At 40.7% G+C, this 27637-nt stretch overlaps 1 protein-coding gene across 2 annotated transcripts in view; it reads right to left on the reverse strand.

Moving 5' to 3' along the window:
• The window catches only part of LOC109914468 (ras-related protein Rab-26), a 356679-nt gene that overhangs the window by 110104 nt on the left and 218938 nt on the right, over nt 1-27637 (reverse strand). For both annotated transcript variants that reach the window (XM_048609555.1, XM_048609556.1), the window contains exon 5: nt 14273-14325. In XM_048609555.1, coding sequence (XP_048465512.1) covers nt 14273-14325 — 53 coding nt within the window. The remainder of the gene's footprint in view (nt 1-14272; nt 14326-27637) is intronic.

Raw genomic sequence — 27637 nt, forward strand, 5'->3', positions numbered from 1 at the left:
AGTGAATGGGTAATTCTGTCATTAAATACGGTTGGTAACACCAAAGTAACTACATTTAGATTGCATAGAATTTAGGTAGAGTCAGAGAGTCATACAGCACAGAAATGGACCCTTCGGTACAACCAGTCCATGCCAACCATAATCCCAAACTGAAATAATCCCACTTGCCTGCACTTGGCCAACATGCCTCCAAACATTTCTTATTCATGTACTTGTCCAAATGTCTTTTAAACATTATTACTGTACCCGTATCCATCACTTTCTCTGGCAGTTCATTCCACACATGAAACTGTAAAATATTTGTCCCTCATATCTTTTTAAAATCTTTCTCCTCTCACCTTAAAATATGCCCCCTTGTCTCGAATTCCCCAAAACCCCTAGGGAAAAAGACACCTACCATTCATCTTATCTATGCCCCTCATGATTTTATAAACATCTACAAGGACACCCCTTGAGCTCCTGTGCTCCAGTGAAAACAGTCCCAAGCCTATGTAGCCTCTCCTTATAACTCAAACCCTCCATTCCCGGCAACATCCTTGTATATACGTTCATCGTATATTCAGCAAAATGTATTAGTGCTGAAGGAAGCATTGTCCTCCCATTCCTTCTCATACATACGTGTCCTGTGCTGGCCACAAAGAAAAGTGGCATCTTTCGTATGAGATATTAGGGTGAAGTCGGGTCTCCCACGTAAAAGATCCCATGGCATTAATCTAAGGAGATGGTGGTGATTTGGAAAAGGAGGTGGTTTTCTGATCAATACTTTAACCCTTAGGTAGAATGATCACAAAGCAGATCACCTAATCATTAGCAAATCTTTCTACATGGGGCCCTGCTGAATACAAGTTGGCTGCAAAGCTACAACAGTGAAAGGATGTCAAAAACTTCATTGGCTGTCACATGCTTTTTGACAGGTCCTGAGGTCAGGAAAGGTGTTACGTGACTGAGTTCTTTCTTTCCTTTCATGCTGTGATTGAGAAAAAAGGCTGCCACTGAAAATCTGCATTTTTATCCATAATCAAAAATGAATATATGCATAATGACAGTTGGGAAATGAGCAGAATAAAAGCAAAATGTGGATGCTGGGTATGTGAAACAAACACAGAAAACACTGGAGAAACTCAGCAGGTCTGGCAGCATCTATAGAGAGGGAAACAGAACTAATGTTTCAGGTCTAGTATGAATCTTTTTCAGAAATGACTGCAGGTCTTTCCACTCCATCCCATACAACAGTGATAGCTTGGACACCAGAATATAAACACTTCCCATTCTACCCAAAAATCAAATGATTTTCAACTACCATAGAGTCATACAGCATGGAAACAGACCTCTCAATCCAACTTGTCCACACCAACTGTGTTCCCAAATTAAACTAGTCCCATTTGACTGCATTTAGCCCATATCCCGCTAAGCCTTTCCTCTTCGCGTACATATCTATATGTCTTTTAAATGTTGTAACTGTACCTGCATCCACCACTTCCACTGGCAATTCATTCCACATACACACCATCCTCAGTGTGAAAACGTCGCCCCTTAGATCCCCTTTAAATCTTTCCACTCTCATCTTAAAACTATGCCCTGTAGCCTTAATTCCCCTATACTCCCCTAGACCTTTGCTATTCACCTTACCTGTGCCCCTCATAATTTAAAAACCTCTATAAGGTCACCCCTCAACCTCCTACACTCCAGTGAAAAGAGTTCCAGCCTATCCAGCCTTTCCTTACAACTCAAACCCTCTAGCCCCAGTAACATTCAGGTACATCTTTTCTGAACCCTCTCCAATTGAATAGCATCCTTCCTTAACATTTTCCAGAATGGTTGAAACATCATTTCTGCTTAAAAGAGATGAGCGAAAATGTTACAAGCAATAATGGCTTTCATGTCATATGGGGCTATTGTCTCATTCTGAATATCCACCATGAAATGTTAATATATAAGAATTCTTCCTGCAGACGGTTAAGTGTATCAGTGCCTAGACTGTTAGCACTGACAGTTCCGTTGTTCTGACACTGGAGAACTCCCAGCTACCCATTAAGTCCTCAACACGCACAGTGCAAAGCTCTCTTTAAAAACACTTTTCACACAAGGAAATGGCATCATTATATGTCAAATTATATTGCCTGCATGGATTAATCCATATGCATATGTCACATTAATAGGATTGGGTTTAAAAAAAGGTCTCAAACCATTCATCAGTGATAGCTCACAGCAGTCTCCTCTTGGCTCAATAAGTTTAATTCATTTCCTGGTATGGTAAAGCTGTCTAGCAGCACTGCTTATAAAGCATCTTACAAACAAGTTGTCTGCTTTATTACAAAGTTCGCGCCAACGTCACGTGTCAGAACGTAGACGCTTGAAAAGGTTTGAGAAAATGTTATACATTCAAGTGTATTCACCAAATTGAAAGATGGTAAAAGCAATGATGAGGCACGTTTCATTTGCCTTCCTAAAAGTCTGTAACAGACAAAAGAATAAAAGAAATAAAAGCAAGAGGAGGCCTTATACAGGATTACATTGCATATATAGCATAGAAAAAGGCCATTCAACCCAACCAAGCCAAGCCAGCATTTATCCTCTGCTTCAGCATCCTCTTACCTTTCTTCGTCAAAATCTCTCAGCCTAATTCTCTATTCCCTTCTCCCTCAAACATGTCTAATCACTCCTTTTTATAATATTTACTTCAGCCATTCTCTGGAGTAGCAAGTTCCATCATCTCACCACTCTTTGGGTTAAAACGTTCTTTCTGAATTTCCTGTCTTATTTCTCGGTGATTATCCTATATTGAAGCCTTCTATTTCTGCTCTTCCCTACAAGTGAAAACGTTCTCTGTGTCTACCTTACCATAACCTTTTAGAATTTTGAAGATCTGTGTTAGGTCACCTCTCAGCCTTCTCTGTTCAAGAGAAAAGAGACCTAGTCTGTTCACCCTCTCCTATTAGGTATATCCCCAATTTATGGCTCCTTGAGCCACTCAACAAGATCATGCCTGATTTTTAATCTCAGAAGCCGAGCAGAAAGTGCAATTTGCTAGCCTCACTCAGTCATTGATAAAGATTACACATCCATTGTGTTGGCCATTGTCTACAGACCAGGCCACAAGCCATAGGTCAAGATTGTCCTACAGGTATTTTACCCCTTCTGGCTGTGAACATAGGATGGTAGAAGCAGAAAGAGAGAAAGATGTGGGCAGATAATCACGTCCCGAAAACACACCAAAGCCAGTTTTTAAAATAGAGAAATAGACATAAAATTGCCGTTCGAGCAGATTCATGAAGAGAACATGGGATGTTATGCAAAAATGTGAGCATTGGTGGAAAGAGCATATAGAAAGAAATCTGCCCTGTTCTCTGAAGAGCAAATTGCTTGTTACACAAATGAAAATTTAGAGGCCACAGATTTTCCTGCAACTTGGATATTTTAAGGAAGTCAGGCAGTGAGATTTTACAGGACAGAAAGAGGCTATTCAGCACATCGTGTCTGTACTGGTTCCTAAAAGAGCTACCCAGCCAGTCCCACTCTCCAGCACCATCTCTATAGCTCTCTACATTCATCACTCTCAAATATATAGCCAGCTCTCTTTGGAATCCGCCTGCGTCACTCTCCCAGGCGGCACATTCCAAGTGCTAACTGCAGTGATTGTAACGAGGTCAGCCAGGTGGACATCATAGAATATCACTCCCCTGATTGGGGCTGTTAATCTGGTCCAAATCAGGGAGCCCTGTCTGACAGATCTCAACAGGAGTGTCAGACATCCTGCTCACTCAGAGCTGGCTCTGAGGGAGCTGGATCAGTGACAAGGATTCCCCACATGTAAATAAAGGGTGACTTGGTGATGGGTTACCAGCCTCTGTGGAGTTATTTCACTAACAACTCTGAGTAAAGAAGTTTCTCCTCATCTCACTCCCAGCTCTCTTGCTGACAATCTTGACCCCTAGTTAATGACATACCAACTAGTGAAAACACAATGTCTTTCCTTACCCTGTCAAAATTATTCATAAGTTTGAACATCTCAATAAGGTCACCTCTTAATCTTCCCCACTGCAAGGAAAATGAGCCCAATTTCTTGAATCTTTCTTTATGTAAAATCCCTCATTTCTGGCATCGTTGTAGCAAATCCACTTTGAATTCTCTCCAGGGCTTTAGCATCCTTCCTTAACTAAGACGCCCAAAACTGAACACAATACTCCAAATGTGGATTGACCAATGATATGTAGAGGTATAGCATCACTTCCTGGTTTTTATACTTTATGCCCCTATTTATAAACCCAAGGATCCTATTAGCCTTCTTAGCAACTGTTTCAACTTGCCTGGCCACCTTTGGAAAATTGTGCACTTGAACCCTTAGGTTCTTCTGCTCCTCTATTCCCCTCCAAGTTGTACCTTTGAGCCTGTATTGTCGCTCCATGTTTCTTCTACCAAAATGCATTACCTCACATTTCTCTGCATTGAATTTTATCCGCCAGGTGTTTACCCATTTGGCCAACTTATCCATGTCTGAGATCTCTTCTCAAAGATTTTCCTGAATTTTCACTAGACTTTTCTGAGCGGTTACATGGCTAGATGGGATTTCCGAATCAGGAGGTGAATTACTCACTGCAGGATTTCCAGCCTCTGATCTGCTTTTATATTCAATGTAATTGTTAGGTGAATCTATTTCAGTTTCTGGATGATGCAAGCAGTTTCACTGTTCTCTGCGTGAGCTGGCCTCAATGCTTTCTCCTGCTGTAACTTTTAATGTGATATGTCCAGATCAATGCTCTAGCCCAATACAGGTCAGCTCAATCTCGATTTGAAGGAGTTCAATCCTATTCTAAATAGGAAATGCAATATCTTCCTTCATACCTGTCATTGTTCTCACGCAATCTTTTTTTTGAAAGCTGCCACCTTTCTCCATTCACTTGAATCATTCTCACCTACAAGAATTTCCCTGTCTCACCTACTGGGTGAGGGGTACTAGATTAGCAACCCTTAGATTGATAATCTGTGGATAACCATTGGATAAATACATCTGAAGCTTCTGTGTCTATTCAGTGCGGTGGTCTGAAATGCAGTGAATTAAATACCAGCTTTTCATCTCTGGCACTTAAGTTCAAATCCAGACAATTATATCAGCATTAAAATCTTCTTTATTGGCTGGCTACGACAATATCTCATGAGCTTGATGTAATCAACAGCGCGACTAAGCAGCCCTTGCTCAGCAATAACTATCCTCATTAACACTCAGTTCAGGATCTACCAAAGCCACTCAGTTCCTGACCTCTCAAGCATAGACAAAAGAGCTCAGCTCTGGAAGGGAGGTGAGAGTGACTGTCTTTGACATCAAGGCCATGTTTAACTGAGTCAACAGAAAAATCAGGAGGAAAACTCTCTTAAATGGAGTCATTTAATACAGAGGAAGATGCTTGTGGTTGTTGGAGGTTGGTCATCTTAGCTCCAGGACATCTCTGCAGGAGTTCCTCAGAGTAGCATCCTCGGCCTAACCATCTTCAGCTGCTTCAATGACCTTCCCTCCATCATTAGGTCAAAAGTGGGGACGTTCGCCGATGATTGCACAATGTTCAGCATCATTTGTGACTCCTCAGATACTGAAGCAGTCCATGTTCAATTGCAACAAGATCTGGTCAATATCCAGGCTTGGGCTGACAAGTGGCAAGTGACATTCATGAGCCGGGCAATGATGATCTCCAATAAGAAAGAATCGAACCATAGCTCCTTAATATTCGATGGCATTACCATCACTTTATCCTCAATATCAACATCCTTCCTGTTACTATTTACCAAAAGCTGAACTAGACTCACATATAAATGCATTGACTACAATGTCAGAGGCTAGGAATCCTGCAGTGAGTAACTCAACTCCTGACTCCCAAAATCCAACCACTGATAAATGTAACTAAACAGAGATAGAGTAAGCGCTGAAATAGCTCTATCTCTGAATCTTATGAACATAAAGTTCACAAAATTAGTTTTCTAGAAGCACCCACACTTTTCAAAGTTCTTTCGGAAGTTGACATATTTTCTTATGCAATTAATTCAACCAACTGCAGCTCAATGTTGAAACACTGATGAAGCTCAGGCTGTACAATCCACTCGCTAACAGATGATCCTTTCCAAACAGCCTTGCTCTCTGAGACTTCCCAACAAATCCCTGAATGGATATTGTTACAATTTATTCTTGTTTAACAAACGGTTCATTTATTATGCAACGTCAAGGGCAATTTCTAAAGGGCATTTTCTTCTCTGTCAAAATACAACCAAAGAGTGAGACAGGGAAAGGAAGGAAGTGAGAAATAAGGAAAGAGTTCAGGAGAGAGAAAGAAAGAAAAAAGAGAACGAAAGAAAGAAAGAAAAACAGAGAGAAAGAGAGAGAGAGAAAGAGGGAGAGGAAGAAAGGAAAAAGCAGTCAGAAAGCCTGACTAGGGGGCATACATTTAAGGTGAGGGGGGAAAGTTCAAAGGAGATGTAAGGGGCAAGTTTTTTTTAACATAGAGAGTGGCATGTGCCTGAACGTGCTGCCAGGGGTGGTGGTGGAGGCAGGTACAATAGAGGTATTTAAGGGACTTTTACTCATGAATATGCAAAGAATAGAGTAATATGGACCAAGCGCAGGTCGAAGGGATTAGTTTCATTTGGCATCATGTTCAGCACAACATTGTGGGCTGAAGGGCTCTTTCCTGATCTGTACAGTTCTATGTTCTACGTTCTAAAGAAAGAAAGAAAACAAACAAATAAGCAGAGAAAGAGATAGAGATAGAGAAGAGAGAAAGCAAGAAAGAGAGCAAGAAAGCAAGAAAGAGGGAAAGAGAGAGAAAAAGAAAGCGAGAGAGAGAAAGAGAGAAAGAAAGTGAAACGAGAAAGAGATAGAGAGAAAGAGATAAAGAGACAGGGAGAGAAAGAAAGAAAGAGGGAGAGAGAGGCAGCGAGGCCAAGGAAGAAGGAGGAAGAGACAGAGACAGAGACAGAAAGAGAGAGCGAGGAAGACCGAGAGACAGAGAGAAAGAGAGAGTGAAAGACAGAAATAAAGTGAGAAACAAAGAAATAGAGGAAGAGAGAGAGCGAGAAATAAAGAGTGAGAGAAGGAGAGATAGAGAAAGAGAGAGGAACAAAGACTGAAAAAAAGAGAGAAACGAAGAGAGAAAGAAAGAAAGAGCAAAAGAAAGAGAGAGAGAAAGAGAGAAAGAAAGAAAGAAAGGAATCAAATATTGGAGCCAAATTTTCTAATGCCCTGGAGAAGATATCTCACCGATTCCATCCAGTGTGTAACTCCAGACCCTATACTGTTAATAGTTACTCTTAAGTTCCCTGTCAACCCCTCAAAAATTTTAGGTCAACTCAGAATTCGCAATAAACGAGAGTTTTGACTGTGGTACCCAACGCCATGACTGGAACAAAAAGAGCTCTTTCTCTTACCCAGCAATACAACTGTCTCCAGCACACACTAGTTCGTTAGAAATGATTCATTTTTCGCAGTTGTATCTAAAATTATTTTGTTTCGTTTGAAGAGTCATGGAATAGGATGGTTCGTGGACAACTCACTGCTTGTGGATTTTGAAAGCAATCTCCTGCCCAGAGCTTAACTTAGAAACCTATGTAGAAGTAACTGCTGACAATGTGTATTGAAGCTACCTCTGGAGTAGTACTTCAAAACAAACAATGGCAACAGTTCAAGGGAACACAGGCTCAAACTGAGGAAATGTACGATTGAGGCAGGAGCTTCATGTTCAGAACCAATAGAGTGGACTTTAGGGTTGTTCAGAGGTTGTGTGAATATTTCAATATATGGCCTAAGAGAGATCGCAAGGGAGATTTACCAGAACCATGTCAGGGATGAATATGTGAGGAGACCGGAAATAGTAGGATTGATCTTTTTAGAGGGGAAAAGAATTCAAAAGACTCACAACCCTCTCAGTGGAATGCAGTCACTACAGATTCTAGTCAATGAGTTCTAGATTTGAGGCTATAAATTGTAGATACCTATAAATGATTTCTTCTATAATATGCTGAGTGCAGTTAGATTGTGCCAAGATAAAGAAATATTGCACATTCCCAGCACTTCTGATGGATCGCAATTAATCTGTTACAGTGGCATCAAGATGATAGATTGCCTTGGGAAGGCCTGAAGAAGAGTCATATCCAACGTGAAACATTAACTGTTTCTCAATCTACAGATGCTGCCCGGCCTGCTGAGTTTCTTTGTGTTTATTTCAGATTTCTAGCATCTGCAGCACTTTATTTCTTTCACCCTGGGATGTTTATTGTCTACAGGCTTGATGAAAATATTTATAGTGGCATGACACTGGTTGCACTGCTAGCTTTGCTTACTAACCAGAGGTGAGTAAAAGAGAGACATTTGTGTTCACACTGTTTGAATGTAATCTAACAGGAATGGTATATTGGCTTGTCAGAAGTTGACAGCAGATGGAATTGAATATGTCCTTGAATTGAAACCAACAGATGACGGTCACTGAAGATTGAGTGTGATTGAATGTAACAAATCATTTCATGGCAATTGAAGGAGTGTTTCTATTTAACCCTCTCACTCACAGCTCTATGTTTCTCCACAGATGGCCTTCTCACAGTCATGATTTTTGTACATCTTAGAAAACAGTGTAAGGCATCAAATGCAGATAATGAAAGTAAGCTCTTGTAATAATCTCAGAATATGGTATGTGCTTTAGGGCCAATACAGCACTTTTGAGGTGTGGTCACTGTTGCAATATATGAAAATGACTGACAGTTTATGTATGGCAATATTCCAGAAACAGCAATCTGATTTACTTACGTTATTAGCTACCAGATAATCGGTTTTACATGGTGTTGGCTGCAGGTTTAATGTTGACCAATTGAAGAGACAGACAGAACTTATTTTTCTTTGTTCAAATAGTTCAATGGCATCTTCTAGTTCCAACTGAGCAGGCAGATGTTGGGCTGATTGTACCTTTGGCAGTGCAGCACTCCTTCCGCACCTCACCGAAGTTTCAACCAACATGACATGCCAAGTTCATCTGGCTGAAGCTCAAACATGTGACCACTGCACTACGGTTGACACCACTACATCAACCAGAACAATAAATACAAGCCAGAAAGAACAGTGATCAAAATGGATGGGGATCTTTAGATTTGCAATCTGTTCTGTTTGCCAAAAATCAGGGGAAATTTAAAACAATACCAAGATGAGCCACAGTCTAATGCAGTCTTGCTTTGACAAAAAAAAACAGGAGACCTGGGATTTTAGGATCAAGGTATCTCCTTAGAGATTTTTTTGAAATTCAATGTGACAATGTAAGCATCACTGGCAGGTGGCAGCATTTGATTCTCATCCCTAATTGCCCTCGAGAAGGTAATGGTGCTTAAACAATCCGCAGAATGGATTATGCCACAAGGAAACTCTACAATTTTGACCCAGAGATTGTGAAGGGCCAGCAATATAATTCCAAAGCAGGATGGTGTGTGGCCTGGAGCAGAAGGTGAAGGTGGTAGGGCTCTCACAGTCTTACAAAGGTTTATTAAATAATAAAAGAATTGGGAATGGTACATCCAGCCAATCACCGGAAAGAACTATAGAAATTCCACAATTAAATTTGAGCATCACAGTTGAAGAATAATGTTAGGGAGAGAATTACGTACACTGACCAGAATCAGAGCTAAACAAATATAATTATTGTCATTAATGATTGATAATTCTGCCTGTTTATCATTCGATTTATCTAGACTGCAGCAGTTCAAGGCAGCAGCTCACCACCTTCTCAAGGGCAAAAAACACTTTTCTAGCCATCCATGCCTGCATCTTGTGCACAAATACAAAAAATACATGCAGAATTTTAACATTCATAAAGGAACATTGTGAGGATTCTGGTCTCGCAATCTTCAGGCAATTCTTTACTCAAAAAAATTGTTTTAAACATGGTTTTATTAAAGAAAGCACCATGTTCTCAGAGAATCCAGTCTACACTTATATCAGATGGGTTTACTTTGGGTTTTGATGTATTTGTACTGCATTTTCATTTTTATAGCTGTGGCCAGTGATGAAGCAGTCAGCTTGTAGAGGATGACTGCAGAATCTAATGTGTCATCCTGCACTTCCCAGCAATTTTTAAGACCTTGAAGTGTTACATCAAAGGCAGAGAAGAACTGATTGTCACACAAATTGCTAGTTACTCTAGGAAATTTGAATAAGATTAGCCCTTGGATTGCACAGAAATGCACCAATTTTCCTTGCTCACTATTAAGCCTTGCCTTTTTACAGTGCTCAGATCTCTGGCTTTAAAGCATCTGTGACGTTTTTGATAATTAAAGCGTAGAGGGAAGTACAAAAACAGGCATAAACTACTGCAGGACCACACTGAGCAAAGGTTATGTTTAAAGACAGCAAAAACAAAAGCAAAGAGAATTGTATTAAATACAAGCAGCAATGTGGCAAGGACCCGTTATGCTATTCTTTTAATGATGGTCCGACGATAAATGTTAAACCGGGATACCGGGGATAAATCTCTTGCTCTTCATCAAAATAATGATCCTTTACATCCACATGAGAGAGCAGGTGGAGATTCAGTTTAATGTCTCATCCCATGGCGGACGAGAAAGATCATCCTTCCTCACTCTTCTGCTTTTCCACCTAGTCTTCTGTCCTCCAGGCAATCCATCAACTGGACACCACAACTGTTCTCTCGGACCATGTGCTGAGTAATAGATATGAAGCATTTTACTTTGTGCCTCAGTGCTGATTAGTGACTTGGGTGTAATGTTTAATTAGCCTTGTAAGGCTGTACTCTGCAGCACACAGATAGATTTCAACAATGATTATGAATTATGAGTACAAGGAGCTCATACCTCCCACACATTAGAGAAAGTCTCGAACTACTCCGATGCTTTCCACGAGAGAGAGAGAGACTCTAAAAAGTGGAGTTGGCAACGAATGAGTCTCCCTGTTATAACCTCCAGGCAGAACTGTAATTAGCTGTTACACAATCTGAAATGTAGCAGAAGGAGACATCTGAAAATTACCTGGCCTCTCCCAGACCTCTCATATTCCCAGATATTCCTGCTTTTAAGTGGCACCATTTTTCAATCAATGATGCAAGACTCTTGCTTCAGTCATGTCATGATTGAGGAATGGTATCACTGTATCATTACTAAATCCCTAATCTTTACTAATGACTTTGAGTTCATTGTCAGCCATATACTGCAAAAGGACTTGGCACTTTGTCCATTAAATTGTACCAGCATGCTCCCATGTAATTATAAAAGTCCCTCAAGCACAGCAACGAACCATATTAAGGGTGGAGAGCCAGCGTTTTTCTGGTACTGCACGTATGCCTATCTTGGCAGGGGTAGATCAGCACTGTTCTGGGGTTTACACCATTGCACCATTCTGGCCCTCCTTTCACCATCCCTTCTTACTTCAGTTTTGTGCAAAATTGCTCAACATGTCAGGAGACATCATAAAGCCAGGTCATCCTGCCCCAACTGTGAACAGACAGTGTCAGTGGAAGGTAGAACATGTATGTGATGATAGTAGGCTTTAAGAGGTTTTTTTGTCCTTTTTGTTATGCAGAAAGGTTGAGACAGAGGTAACAGGCAATCTGCTCAAAGTCCATAAAATATACAGCATGTAAAGCCTTCAGGTTTTTTTTTAAAGTTGGAACAATAGAAGCAGCCTGAATGGGTGGGGTCAAGCTCCCACTGAACCAGGATTCAGAGATAGTAGGAACTGCAGATGCTGGAGAATCTGAGATAACAAGGTGTAGAGCTGGATGAACACAGCAGGCCAAGCAGCATCAGAGGAGCAGGAAAGCTGACGTTTCGGGCCTAGACCCTTCTTTAGAAACGAACCAGGATTGTTAGGTTTTTTTTAAACTTTTCAGTAGCAGCAGCAGCTGGATGTGGAAGCTGTTTACTTCCTCTCAAAATTACAGCTAAAAGCTGGGGTTCTCTTCCTGCTGCTGAACTGCATGTGAGACAATCTATTTTACTGAATTTGCCTTTGCCAAGGATGTGTTTATGAGATATGTTTATGGGATGTTACTTTACTATATTTGGAACAGTTAATTAGTGGTAGTTGATATATATATTTGGGCAGAAGTATCTAAACAGTTACCATTACATATTGAGGCTGTGTTGTTAAGTATATTCAGTCTAAAAGAGACTCATTTTTAATCAGGAAAGGAATCAGGGATTATAGGGAAAAGGCAGGAAATTGCAATTGAAGATTATCAGCTCTTTGATGCCATTGAACACTACAGCAGATTTGATGGGCTGAATAAGAACATAAAGACATAGGAACTAGGAGCAGGAGAAGGAAATTCAGCCACTTGAGCCTGCTCCATCATTTAGTACAATTAAGGCCGATCTCATCTCAGCCTCAACTCCTCTCTGGCATATTTTGGCTCCTGTGTCTCAATACCTTACGTTTGGAGGAACAGTCTCTCTGTAAATGGAGCAGCAAAGGAAGAATGTATCGGAACAACACAAGGAGAGGTGAAAGAGAGTCTTCATGCGAATGGGCACGTGGAAAGACAGAGCAATTTGAATGACAATGTTACCGTACCACTGAGAAGAGCCAAACCAAATACAACTCTTCGTCTGAAGCACAGCAAAGGAGGATGCAAGAGAAAGGGGGCGAGAGGATTAGAGAAGGAGCAGGCTTTAAGGAGCTCATTCCAGTATTTAGGGTCTGAACAGTTGAAAGCATGGCCATTCTCGTGGTGCAAGGGAACAGGGAATGGGCAAGAGGCCAGGGTTAGAGGAGCAAAGAGCGGTCATATTAACTGAAGGGTTGCAGGAGGAAGAGGTGATAGAGTGAACTTACAGCTGCATGCAAAATCCCTGTTAAATAGCATGCATTTGACATTGTACAACAATGGTTTCTTACTCTCGGCAGTCAGACTGGGAATCACTTTGTTACTGTGGAAGCAACTCGGCTGAACAGCTGAAAATTCTACCACAGGTGTGAAATATTGTATCTAATGCTACATATGGTGCAGGGGGGTCCATTTCGGCCACGGAGTCCCACCAGCCCATTTCTCCACCAGCCTCAGCCAGACCTCCACGCCCCAGTGAGGGATGGGGGAATCCGCAGTAAAACTAGGACATCAAAGCAAACAAATCAAAGCAAATTGCAGCGTTTTTGTCCCACTCACTGAGTCTTGAAGAAGAGTACTTGTGAAGATTGTCAGAAACACCACAGGCAAAACATAACTAAATGGTTCCTTCCATCCAAGAGATAAAATGTTTACTCAATTCCACCAGAGCAGTTTTATTAGCTTGCAGAGATTGTTCCACACAAATCAATGAGCTGATTTCTGGAAGGGCACCCTGCATCGGATAAATAACTATGAAGGAGCCAGTCACACATATATGTGCCATCATCTGTTTTCCCATTGTAATAATTTATCGCTTCACAAGTTAATGAAAATCTCTTTCACTACTACAAGTTGACTAACAATATTAACAGGAGTCTGAGAAACATTCCACCCACCGTTCACGGTTTATTGCTTCAATCTTTTGCTGATAGGAAAACTGATCCACAGTTGCCAGTGTCATTCTGTCAATCCACAGCAAGTGTCCAAAATTCACAGCTTGCTCATGTCAGTCTGTAGTCAAACTTCCTAAAATGATCATGTTAGCCCCATGTCTAAATATCCAACCAATCAGAAACCTTAGTGTATCACTCCATTAAACAAAATGAATAGCAATGAACAAATGAAGCAACTAGTTTTTAAAATCTCTCCCAATATCAGTCAAATGTGTCTTCATATTCATTAAATTGGGAACAACTTGCCTGATAATAGCATAACGTGTTATTTTTAAAGTTTAAAGCTTCCCCGTACATCATTCATCACAGGACTTAATTCATTTGCTTCAAGTGGATTTTAAGTTACAATTAAATTAGTAAAAGGATTTAATACAACAATATGAAGTATTGTACGATAATATTTTCCAAAATAACTTCCACACGGACTTCCTCAATGCTTAAAATATTGATTTAGTGTTTTCTAATTTGACCATTTGTTTTTATTTTTGTTTTGCCCATACAAGTTGGCCATTTGTTATATCCTCAGCAATGAAATGACTTTGGGCAGTGCAAATTCACAAAACGTACTTCTATGGAGGCAAGTGTATCAAAATGATGCCACACCACCCACTCTATAAAGCCTCATATTTAACTACAGTACCTCATAGTATCATACATTGGATGCTGTACATACATTATACCCATGAATCTATGCACAATTTAGTTTGATCCTTTCATTAGATGTACAGATCCACCTACCTGAATGTTGTCAAATGATGTTTTGTTTGTGACGTCATACAGCAGCAAAAGAGCTGTAAAAGGAAGGAAATAGTTTATAAAATTAAGTCACAAATCAGTTGTGATGTTAAGTTCAGGCCATACAAAAGATGTTTTGAATAGCTGGCTTGTATGACTAATACACTGAAATGAAACAAAATTGATGCAGATAAAAATATTGACCCAGATTCTGCAGTGGTAATTATGATGAACCCTCAGTGAGACACCTCAGTCTCTTTGGAAAATCAACTAAATGAATAGAGCTTCACCTTTATGCTATTGGGTTCACCATGAAATCCCTTGAACAAATCACATCTTTGTTGTAAGAAATGCAACTGGGCTTTTAACAATGCTTGTTATCACTTATAAATACCTTTATTGGACCTGAAAATTGTTTTTTTATTTGATTTTTATATTGGTGGAATTTCAAAATTCTCCATAAAGATAAAAAAGAACCCACACCATTTTTTTTAAGAAAATGTATTTTTATCTTTTCTTTAGCATCTCTTATTCCAATGATAATCATTTGGTTCACTATTTGAAATTTCAAAGGAAAGTAATTCAATGTTTTTAACTTCCATATTTGCTGAATAAATGAATATTTCAGTGTGACTGGCCCAATTACTGGACATGACTTTTGAAATAACTGCATGGAGGCTGATCCTGTCACCAAGTTACCCTTCAATAACACAAGAACAGTTATAGTCATAGAGTCATACAGCACAGAAACAGACCCTTCAGTCCAACCAGTCCATGCTGAACATAATCCCAAACTAAACCAGTGCCACCTCCTGCTCTTTGCCTATATCCCTCCAAACCTTTCCTGTTCATGTACTTATCCTAATGTCTTTTAAATATTGTAATTGTGCCCACATCCACTACTTCCTCAGGAAGTTCATTCCATACATGAACCACCCTCCTTGACCTAAGCACTGCCTGTTCAGAGTCTGGTCTCAGAGTGTCAGTCTCTCCCCTTTTTATCTGTCAGCCAGGGCTCCCTGATTGGACCAGATTATCAGCCCCAATTAGGAACTCTTATTCTACGAGGTTTGGCTAGCTGACATTAACAGGAAGCCAATAGCAAAAATTCTACCAGCTAGAGAGGGGAATGAATGTAATTATACAACGCTCAATGCTTTTGTGGCAAATTTCTTTAGCTGCTCTGACCACATGATTGTGAGTGTATATTTCATGATGTACAAGGTGATCATGATTATATAGAAAGGCTTTATGGTCTAAAGGATCTTGTTTGTCCATCATTGTTTGAGTGTTTATTTGTGCTAAATGGAGACGCAAACCTGTTGTTTAATTCATTCATGCATTTATTGCCCATCCCCAATTGCCCAGAGGACAGTTAAGAGTCAGCCATGTTGCTGTGAGTCTGGCATCACATGTAGGCCAGACCAGGCAAGGATGGCAGATTTCCTTCCCTCAAGGATATTAGTGAATGAGAACCAGATGGGTTTTTCCTCATATTTGGCAATAGTTTCATGGTCATCATTATTTCTAGAGTATTATTGTATACAAATTCCACCATCTGCCATGGCAGGATTCGAGACCAGGTCCCCAGAACAAAATCTGGGTCTCTGGATTAACAGTCTAGTGATAATGCCGTTGGACTGTCACACCTATTTAAGAAAATAGATGAAGTCCACTGTTAGATGGCAGAGAGAAAGCTTTAAAGATTTGATTGACACCACAGGACTGAACTTTACAAGGTACTGTAACACCCGCTACCTCTCCATGCCGAAAAGCTGGTGGGGGTGTGCCCACCCATGATCTCGCCCACGAGACTTCCACCCATTTCCTGGGAGGAAGCATGATTGTCCATACCAGGGCAAGCCTGGAGCACTGGCCATTTCTGGGCCTACAAGCAGTCCCCAAAGCTGAGCAGCCCGACTGACATGGCAAAGGCAGGGTCCGGTTTGTAGGCATGGGTAGGGTTGAGGTGAGTTGGGTTGAAGTGAGTTGGATTGGGATTCTGGCTTCAAGATACCTAAGTGAAGGATTAAAGGCTGTGGGTAAAAAGAAAGGGGATATGTTTCTGATGGGCCAAGGGGCCTACAAAGGAGGTTCCCCCTTCTAGGCTGCCAGAAACCCGCACAGCTAAAATTAGTGGGCTTCTTGTGATGTGTGGGCCCCTTTCTGAGTCAAAGACTGGGAGAGGGTGGGACAAGACCTGTGAATGATCATTAATTAGGCCCATTTCAGATTTCATGTCTAGGAGACTGTGTGCCAGTGATATGGAGATGGACTTAGCCGTGATTGGCTCCCTTTACAAGAACATCATGAAAATGATGCGGGGTTTTTACAGAGGAGATGGAGAGTAACTGGATCCTTTGGTGGAAGGGTTTAGAACTGGAGAACCCAAGTTTTAAACTGACGAATTTAAGGCAATGTGAAGAAAAACCTCACTACTCAGCAAGTAGCTACAATCCCAAATGTGGTCCTTCAGGGGCTGGTGCAGACAGATTCAGTGGTTTTCAAAAGGAATTTGGATAGAAAACATGTGTAAGCCTTTGGGGTATAGTTGTATGAGCAGGGCATGTTAAAATACTCTCGCAGAGAGGCAGTATGGTTTTGCAGATCTGAATGGTCTTCTACAACCCTATAATCATTCCAGGATTCTAATATTGATCAAACATTACTAATAGTTTGGAATATTAATCCCAAAACTTCTAAATGAAGAGAACGACCTGTAGACCAACTAACCTGGCATTGATTCAAAAATACTTTAAATTCATTCCCTTCAGATCTTTCAGAACTGTACAGTTAAAACTTACAAAAACACAAGCGTGATCAACTTGACTAGAAGCAGACTCCTGCATCACAATGCTTACATTTCCAATAAGTTTTTCTGTCTTTGCTCAAACTAAAGTTCATTGCACACACTGCCTGCTATAATGAGGACTGAGGGCAAAATATCTTAGCTTTGTTTTTACACGAAAACAGTAGGTAGTCTAACAGCTATTAACTATCTTCAAGATCACTGTAGTTTGGAAACAGAACCTGTAATTTCTTTTAATCAAGTTCCAATACCTCAGGATGTCACACTGCTTTACTTCATGAGAAGGTGTTGGCTGTGTCCTTGCAGGATACCATACTGATTGTGGATGGTTTCCTTGCTGACTGATCTTCTATTGCAAAGCAGAGCATTTTGATAGAGCTGAAATAGGCGGGGTATTCACAAATGAAACAGTTGGACAGATTTTCTGCATGCAGTTATTATTCCAGTTTAGTTGGAAGTTGGGAAACTGTGGAATTTCCAATCTAGCAAACTCCAGTTGAATCACTGAGGAGAGTAAATTTTCTGCTGGGCAATTCCTCTAGGCCTGGAGCCCTCCGAAAGCATCCGTAAGACTTCAAATGGTTCCAATGACTGAGGAAAATTGTTTGGCAGGAAAAGTTAGACTGTTAAATACATAATCTAACTCCTGAGTAACTATCAAACTGACACCATACTTAATACAACACGCCCAGCTACACCTCCCCCAAAACACTTCCACACCCCAGGCTCAGCCCTGACAACCCCAGGGACTGACCTGCCCCCACCCTAGAACCCAACAGCCTCTTCTCAACAGGATACCCCCAACTGACAACCCCCCCCCCAATAAACACCCACTATTGCCTGCAGTCCTGCTCTGTCCTCAACCCATCGCTAGCCCCATAATCATCTGATCCAACCCCCACGAAACCTGAACCAACCTCATACCTCTTACCCACACTGTCAGCACAGGACTGGACCCCTACCCTACCGCTGGATATGACCACCCACTCGCCTTGCCCCTCTGGACTCACACAACCATCTAATCCCCCGCCTTCCCCTACTGGTCCCCAGTCTCCAAACAGACTTAACAACCACCTTCCCCACACCACAGTGCACCCAGTTTCTCCAGCCCAGCCCAAGCTGCCATAAACACTGCATCACTTTACCGGCTTCCATTGCCATCCCAGACCCCTCCCGAGCTGGCCCTTTCACCAGATGGCCCCTATACCCCTCCCCAGCTGGCACCTGGCACCTACCCACCTGACATCCTACCCATCCAGCACCATGCCCTCGCCGCACCCCAACATCACACTTATTTATATACTTACCATTTCCCAGCAGCTCTGGGGGCCTTTACAATTCAAAATCCAGCAGCTGGTTACTGTGAAAATGGGACGTGGTTTGCTTCCCGCTGACATTTCTATGTCGCAAAAGAATTGCCAGAATGGAAGTATGGCTCTGCATCTCTGAGGGAGACATGAGGAAGATCTCCTCATCGAAATCTGGAGCTCCCTTCTTTCATATATGAGGGTTGGGAGTGGTAACCCTGAGCAAGAGTGCCACAGCCTCGAGAATCTGGCCCAGTGTGTTTTATAGTCCAACTCTTGTGACATCAAAACCAATGACATGACAGAGTTGGAGGCATGTGTGAGATTGACAAAAAAATTTACGTTCATGAAGTACCTTTCATCACCGCCAAGTGTGTTTAAAGTCTTTATGAGCATTGAAGTAATTTTGAGGAATAGTTACTCTGGGAAGATAGGTAGTACAGCAGCCTTTCTATGCACTGCAAGCTCCCACCAACGGCACTGTGATAAATAACATCTGTGATGTTTAATGAGGGATAAATATTGGCCAAGACAACAGCATTTGCTGCCCTTCATAAACAGTACCATGCGATAATTTACATCCAGCACAGGGGACAGATTGAGCTTTTGTTTAATATTTTATCTGTTCCAACAGTGTCGCACTCCCTCAGCACTGCACTGGGGCATTGTTTCTGACTTTGGCTTTTGTGTGCAAGTCCCAAAATGGGTCTTGAACCTACAACCTCAGAGATAAGCGGGATATCAATTGAACCACAACAAGTGCAGAGTTAACAAACTAGTACTTTTCCTATTCAATAACAGAAACTTGGGCAATGTATGAATGGAGTCCCAATTCACATTGCTCCCATCTCACACAACTGATGCAGATCAATTTCACCCACATAACACGCAATGCATTAGACCTCTGCCTTTTCAAAACATTATAGTTAACAAAAATACAACAGAAGTCATTGACCCATACCAAATGATAGCTATGGGAATAGGGTTGAGACATACACAGATATGTAAAAAGTTACATTAACATCACGTCATCTGTGCAAACTATCCAGAGATTTGTAGCTGTTTTTCAAGGAATAAGTTTGGAGGAATACAGTGTTGCCACAGATATTGGTGTCTCTGGTCAAGGCCCAGGGTTGCTAAGCTTGGCGGAGCAGATATAGTTCAAAGAAAGGGACGATAGTGTATTCAGAGACTTGATGGAGTGCTCCATGTTGTTTGAAGAAGGAGGAGGGCACAGCTAGAGCTATAGTCTTTGTGTGAGATCACAATTATTGGTTCAACAATAGGTATTGGGGGTGATATTTTTCTAGCTGCATTTTGTGAAATAGTGGATCCATGGACAGCTTTGACCACATTTAATGTTCTTCCTGTGAACTTAAATGGGAATGAATATTTGGCAGGATATGAAACAGGTTTCTGATTGTTTGTTTGAAACTGCTGGGGAAGAGCAATTTCATGCTCAATGTATTAAAGAATGCAGACTTTATTTTCTAAATACTCTGCACAAAGTACCAGACAAGTTAAATCCAATGGCTACCATTACACGTACATTCAGGTTTCCTACTTATCACTGAAGCATGATTACAGTTGAAATGATGTACACAATTAACAATACACTTTGGATAACCTCAGCAGTTTGTAAGTTGTTTTTGGTGTTGGTGGCCATAAGTAATCAAATTCTGCTTTTCCTTGCACAACTACAGTGCACTATAGTCCCCTCCACTGTGCAGTTGGTTTTTCACAATATTAGAATATTTAAGGTGAACGGATTCTCAAATCCAAAAGCTTCTCTGCTCTTCCAGTTACTGAGAAGCTTTGAGGTTAAATATTGGCCACTTTCTTCTTGGAAGCTACTTTAATTATTCAGTCGGATATACATGGTAAATCCTAAAGCTTCTAAAACAAGAATTCATTGCATGTATCAAAGGCTCTGGTGCAGAGAGTGGTGTCACACAGCCCATGTAATGGAGAGCTGCAGGATCTAGGTACCTGTGGACAGTCTAATGCCAAGCTTAAGGAAATTTCATATGGTGAAAGGTCATTGACCTGAAACGTTGGTTCAGAATCTCATGACAGATGTTGCCTGACCTGCTGAGATTTCCAGCAGTTATTTTTGGAGTTATGTGTGTGGAAAATAAGTTCTGTAAAGGAAGGGAAGAATCAAGAGCTTGACGTGACATAATGTTGGAAATGAGAATTACAATTAGCTTCTCCAGATCATAGCAAGAGCTGCCCTGCATTCTCCTTATCAAAATAAAACCTAACATACCATTTCCTGATGTTATTCAGGCTTTCCCAGCACTTGCAAATTGTGGAACTGCATTCTATCAGTAGTTCCTTGTTTGTACTATACAAAGGTTTCTACAAACAAATATGTTATTTCCAACAGGTCTTGGTTTGATCACATCATCCAATTATTCTTTCAAGCTTGGACTTCCCAGGGACATCCAAAACCCCTCCCACTTTTACTGTGAGGAGGGATAGTTTGACTTTTCATGAAGCCAATGCAAGTTAAAATCAGGAGATTTCTTTGAATCTCTTGAGGGACATGCGTGTCACTAGCTGTGCCAGTTTATATTACCCATCCCTGGTTGCCCTTGAGAAGTGGGTGGTGAGAAGCTGCCTTCTTGGACCACTGTAAGTAGACCCACAATTCCATTAGGGAGGGAATTCCAGGATTTTGAACCAGCAACAGTGAAGGAACAGCATTTTAGTCAGGATAATGAGTGGCTTGGAGGGGAACTTGGTGTTTCCATGTATAAGCTTTCCTTGTCCTTCTCAATTCAATATCCTCCTGGATACAATTATCCCCATTTTATTTTCTTAATCCTTTTATGGGATGCAAATGCTATGGGCAAGGCTTTGCCACTGCCATTTGAGGGTAGTTAAGAATCAACGATGTTGCTATGGATCTGGAGTCACATGTAGGCCAGACCACTGGCATTTGAGGGTAGTTAAGAATCAATGATGTTGCTATGGATCTGGAGTCACATGTAGGCCAGACCAGATATGGCCAGCAGATTTCCTACCCTAAAGGGCTTTCCTGAAAAATAATGACAATTTTATGGTCATGTTTATGAAGACCAGCTTTCAATTGCAGATTTTATGAATTAAATTTAAATTTCATCAGCTGCAATGGTAAGAGTTAAAAGCACATTCCCTAATCAGGGCCTAGGTGTTTGGATTCACAGTCTGCTAACGTTACTAGTACATGACTATCTCTTCTGTTACTACTGAAGCTATCATTATTTATTCTAGTATCTTAGAAGCTATTTCAAGTGTTCAACTAAATACATTTAGTAATTTATTATGATGTTAAACAATATGAACCTTGACCCTACATATGTATCTTCTCAATGCAAAACTAGTGAATAGTTTAATTCAAGAGAGCGATGGTAACTGCATATACGAAAAGATTTACGAGTCCAATTCAGCCAAATAGGTGCTGGTTTTTCTGATTCAGACCCAACCCAAACCATTGCATCTCAACTTCACTTAATTATCGCTAAGGAGTACAGAAGCACAGAGATCTTGAGAATGCACACAGGATGCTAGTCTCACTAAACTTGCATGTTGCAAATCAACCATCTGTGCACATCGTATGGGATTATTAACAAGGCAGGGCTAGAATAAATTACAAAATGATAAAAAATGAAGATAATTCCCAGTGATCTCAGGCAACATAGGCTAAAAGTCTGTGTATTCCGCAAATATAGCAGCTGGGTCTCGGTATGAAGGCTGATTTCACCCTGCAGTCACTCCGATTCGCCTTCACAATCACTGAAGGACAAAGATATATTAGGTAGGTGAAAATTAAAATTGAGGTGAAAACTGAAATGAGGTGAAAACCTTCCGGCTGCGTGGGAATTTCAATTCAAGTTGTTTCTGTTCAACATTTAAACACCTTCGATCATACCAAACCAAATCAATCTGATTCTGTGTGTGTAGGATCCCAGTACTATTATCAAATTGGGCTAAATGCACTCACAGAGGCCTCATCACAAAACCTCCCATTTCGATCTGCTTCACTCCCTCACTGGTAGCCCATCCTCACAGTGCCCCATCGTCCCACACCAACTGGCAAATGACACCTCACTATCAGTCAAAACATCTATTCTTCAAAACACTCCAAACTCCAGCAGTTTGAAACTAATAAAAAAAGGTACACCAAGAAAATGAAAAGAACTGTTTTTCAATGCCCCTAGGGTTTTTCAACCAGATTGCTCTTAGCAGCAGATTAACCTTGAATTCCTGGTGACTCCAGGACAATCCGGGAGAGTTAGCAACCAAAGGTCTGTGTAAGGTACTTTCCTCTAGTTGTGCTAGGAAGACAGATTTCTTTAGCCTGAGCCTCTTGTACATTGTTGTGTGCTGTCTGTTCAATCCAGTCTTCAGTAACACCTACAGGAATGGTACGCTCACCAACATGTGAGCTTTGTGTGGCTAGATTACACGCTAAATCACACAGGACCATTTGACCTATCATGTTTGCTACTTGTCTTTGAAAGAGCTATCCAATTAGTCCCAAAGCCCTGCTCTTTCCCTGAAAGATACAGTGTGCTAATTTGCACTGCTGAAGGTGTTGTCTTCTGGATAAGATATTAAACTGAAGCTCTCAACAAGAATGTAAAAGATACCCTGGCACTATTGCAAAGAAGAGCAGGTTTGTTATTTTTAGTGTTCCAGCCAATATTTACCTCGCAATGATCATCTTTTGGTTTTTGAGTCACATTTTGTGGGATCTTTCTGTGCAAAAAAATGACTGCCTCATTTGCCATGTTGCACAATTACTCAATTGGCTGAAAAAAACACTTCTGGAGACTGTGAAAACTGCTTTGGAAGTGGCATTTTTGTTTTGTACCATTTTTGCAGCTCTAAGCACAAAGTCTTTTTTTTCTCTCCATTCAGGGGACATGGGAGGTGGCTGTCAAAGGACAGCATTTATTGCTAACCCCTAATTACCCCAGAGAAGGTGGTCCTATCCTACAGTATTACCATAATTTATAAGCGTGTTTTTAGAACTCCACACAGGCTAATGCTGCTGACACGACCATTGTTGAGTAATTTCAAGTATTTTGGGACTTGGAGCTAAACCTGTTGCCATCTGTGATGGCAAATTGTTTCAGGTCCGTGTGGCTCCAACCATATTGGTTCCCACAAAGCAATGAGCACTGGGGGTATTCAATGAAGAAGCAACAAAAGTCATGTTGTACAATTACATTTGAACTGTTTTGTATAATCATGTAAATATGACATAAAATCCACTTCAAAGTTTTGTGAGAAAGTGTGTGAAGAAACGCCTTGTAGTCACAGGCAGTCGAAAAAGGTGTTCAGCATCAACCAGGGATACTAATGAGGTTTTTAATTGCGTATGACACATACATCAACACTGTGATTTATAGCTGCTACACTTCCACACACAACAAGTTACTTATTAATGAAACGTTTCTGTCAGGGGATTAAAGAAAGATTATTTTACGTTGCTTTTGTTGAATAAAGTAGTTTTAAAAGGTGATTCGTTTCAAATTTATTTTGAATAAGAGTTATGCTCCATCTAATGTTTAATGACATCTGACCCTGTAGATGTTTGCTTTAATTGCACAGTCACTTTGACCAACTGTGGCAAATACTCACCTGGCAGACTGATGAATACCTAATATGTTTGGGGGAGAAATGTTGTTAATGTATATTAGTGCTGACATTGTTTAATAATGATGAAAGAGTCCATCACTTGGAGCTGCATGGAAGTGGCAGCCTGGATCTCACCAACTGCTTTAACTCAGCCCCATTTTTTTATTCTCGGTCGCAAGTCAAAATGGATAGAAAGGGTGATTGTAGATAGATATTAGAAATGATATTCCTAGAATTCAGCAAGCCAGTTTCCCTTCTTCCATTACATCATGGCATGAATTAATGATTGTCTTCCTCCAGGGTAAAACAATTCCATTGTTAAACAGCGGCACCCCTGGCAAACTCACAATGAGCAGTGCCACAGGAGGTTGAAACTCTGCATTTATAAAGCGCCTTTCTCAACCTCAGTGGTGCACAGCAAGTGTGCGTTTAAGACCGAGACTTGCACGAGACTCGATTCAAACTGCTCAAACCCTGGAAAACTTGCCTTATCAAATGTCACTGTGAAAGTTTCACCATTGCACAATATGTGGGGGATTAACATTCCTAATACTAATGCAATGTGCACATTAAACTCAGATCAGCGCACTATTTACTTGATATCATTGAACAATGGGATTTATGTACAATATTCTTAATTGCTTAGACACAAGCTTTGAAGGGAAAAGCTGTCAGAAGACAGAGCAAATCATCAATCAAAATAGATTAAGAATACCAAATTAAGAGGAACAGAACTCCATTTGCCACAAATGTTCAAATGAAAGCAGACTAAAATTGCCCCTCACTTTCCCCCCAGAACTTAGATTCTAGTGAAAAGCCCCATCTGAAAATAAAACATCTCCAATTTAGAATGAGGAAACTCCTGTCCCCAGTAATTCACTTTGAGATATTTTCTAATCAACCTGTTCAGAGATGTTATCACACACCGCTGGGGCAGGTCACTTCTAACATTCTAGCCTGGATTTCCCACGGGTAGCTCAACATTGTCTTAATCACTATTGGGAAGCAGTGCAGTGGGAAATCAGCAGTGTTTAAAGTACTCAGCTGGGTGTGGCTTCCCTTCAGGGAAATGTTTTAGGGGTAGGGAGGGGAATCACTTTTCAATTGTCAATGGCTCCATCTTGATAAGACATAGGCCGAAGGGCCTGTTTCCACACTGTAGTGATTCTATGATTCTATTCTATGATTCAAACGACACAGTAATTCCTTAGAGGCTATTGAGTCTTATCCCATCTTACATGAAACCCACAGGATCAGGTGCAATGCTGGGTTTATGCCTGGCCAGATTTTACTGTCTGTAATAATGAGTCAAGAATGAGCAGGGGTTAGAGCTGGCACTCTGCCTTATCCTCTGTGTTTTGTGCCCGCTGATTTAAGTTAAACTTGTGCCCCTCCAGTGTCCTATTTGCAATTGTTTTATCTAGAAAAGGTGGAAATGAACTAAAACATCCATAATTTTTCTGGAATATGAAGGCGCCTTATCTTTGAAACAACTTTGGCGATTTTGTATCGTGGGGGAACTGTAGTATTGCTAAATTCTGCTTCCAACAGCGTTGTGCCAATTTCTGGACATTACCATTTACCCTATTTAGAATAAGGTATCATTTCAGTTCTTTTTAACTATGTAAGTATGTCTTCTTCAACTCCTCAGAGCTAGCAGAGACTGTTACCACCTTACACAGAGAATATGATACCAAACATGTCTGCACGATAAAAAGAGATGTAGAGTGAGAAACGCAATGAAAATGCAAAAGAAACAACTGGGAAAGGGGTGGGGGGAAGAATGAGGGAGACAGAGGGAGAAAGAAGGAAAGAAGAATATATAGAAAGAGCAGGAGGGTGGAAGACTGAAATTGATGGAAAGGTAGGGATAGAGATACAGTAGGTGATAATGAAAGAGAAACAAATTTAAAAGCAACAGGGAGAGAAAGTGTGCAAGAATGTGAGTTAAACAGAAGGAGTTAAAGATGAGATCCTGAAAGAGAAAGAGAAAAACAAAAAAAAACAAGAAAAGAATGAGAGAGCAAAGGAAATATTATGGCAACAATTCCAGAAAAAAAACCTATCTCTACTTCACTGGTTCTGAGAGTCAACTGGGAGAACAATCCATCTTTTCCTGTCTGAAGTGAACAAGTGAAAATATCTATTGTCAATAAATGTGAGACAGATAGCTTTGTGAAGTATATCTATTTTGACAGGAAAGACCAATGAATCTTATCAAGGTTTAATGATTTTTGGTTCCCTGTATTGTTTACTATCCTACATACGGTAAGTCAGTCTGAGCCAAGAAAATACTGGGACACAGTCATTGCTCTTTGAGTGATGAGACCAACTGGAGCAGGGAGATGATCTATTGAATCAGCTGCTTTGTGATAATTATATTAAGGCTGATTATTTGAAGCTTTCTCTGAGTTGCACATTAAGCTGCACAATAGTTGTGGCTCAGTTGGTAGCACTTTTATGTCTGACTTAAAAGGTTGCGGATTTGATGTCTCACTCCAGGGATGCAAACCTATAATCTGGGCTGATGTTCCAGGACAGTGCTGAGAAAATGCTGCACTGTCAGTGCAGCTGCCTTTCTGGATGAGCATCTGCCTTCTCAAGTGGATACACATTTATGCGTGAGAGACTGCGCCATATATATTTAGTAAATATGGTTGACAACTCAACCAGCAATCACCACATGGCTGACAGCCTGCGATGTTTTGTTTCCTAAACTCTATTTAGTTATGTAAATTGGCAGCAGTGGATGAAGGTGAGGGTTAGATTAGGAGGTGCTTGCTTGTAATTGTATCTCTGTAATTTGCAGTGTAAATGCTTATAAAAGTGTGTAAAGATTGGGTGCAGTTCTATCCTTCACCACCTGGCTTCCTGAAATATAACATTGAAACTCGCCTCTGTTTAACAGGCAATCAAATATATGACTGGAAATCATGCTAGAGGAGTTGGTTTTGGAATTGTGGACTTCTGAGGTCTCTGTATGTGCTTTCATTGGGTAAAAGTGTTTGTGGAGGAGCTCCAGTCTAAAATGTACCCTCTGATACCTTTGAAGGTACTTTTATTGGTCACAACTCAGTCTTATGTTTTTCTGAAGAAATGAACTCCTTCAAGTATAACTATGCCTTCTCAGTTCTGGTATCATCCTACTTGCATCTTCTCCAGTTCTGGCAAGACAGACTATTGTCCAGGGCATTTGTGGTTTCACAGAATATGTTCATGCGATTGATTTGTCCCACTCTTTTGAGATTCACTTTGGATCATTTGGTCAGATGAAACTTTCAGAATGAAACCAGAATCTCCCTCAGCCTCACTGGCTTTCAGCTGGGGCAGGCAAAAGGAGGGTGGGATTATTGCTGAAATATCTTGCAATTAAAAATGTTACATATTCTGTGAAACCACAAATGCCCTGGACAATAGTCTGTCTTGCCAGAACTGGAGAAGATGCAAGTAGGATGATACCAGAACTGAGAAGGTATAATTATACTTGAAGGAGTTCTTTTCTCCAGAAAAACATAAGACTAAGTTGTGACCAATAAAAGTACCTTCAAAGGTATCAGAGATAGTAGGAACTGCCGATGCTGGAGAATCTGAGATAACACGGTGTAGAGCTGGATGAACACA

Source organism: Rhincodon typus, chromosome 21 (genome assembly GCF_021869965.1).
Source record: "Rhincodon typus isolate 14 chromosome 21, sRhiTyp1.1, whole genome shotgun sequence".
Lineage (NCBI taxonomy): Eukaryota > Metazoa > Chordata > Chondrichthyes > Orectolobiformes > Rhincodontidae > Rhincodon > Rhincodon typus.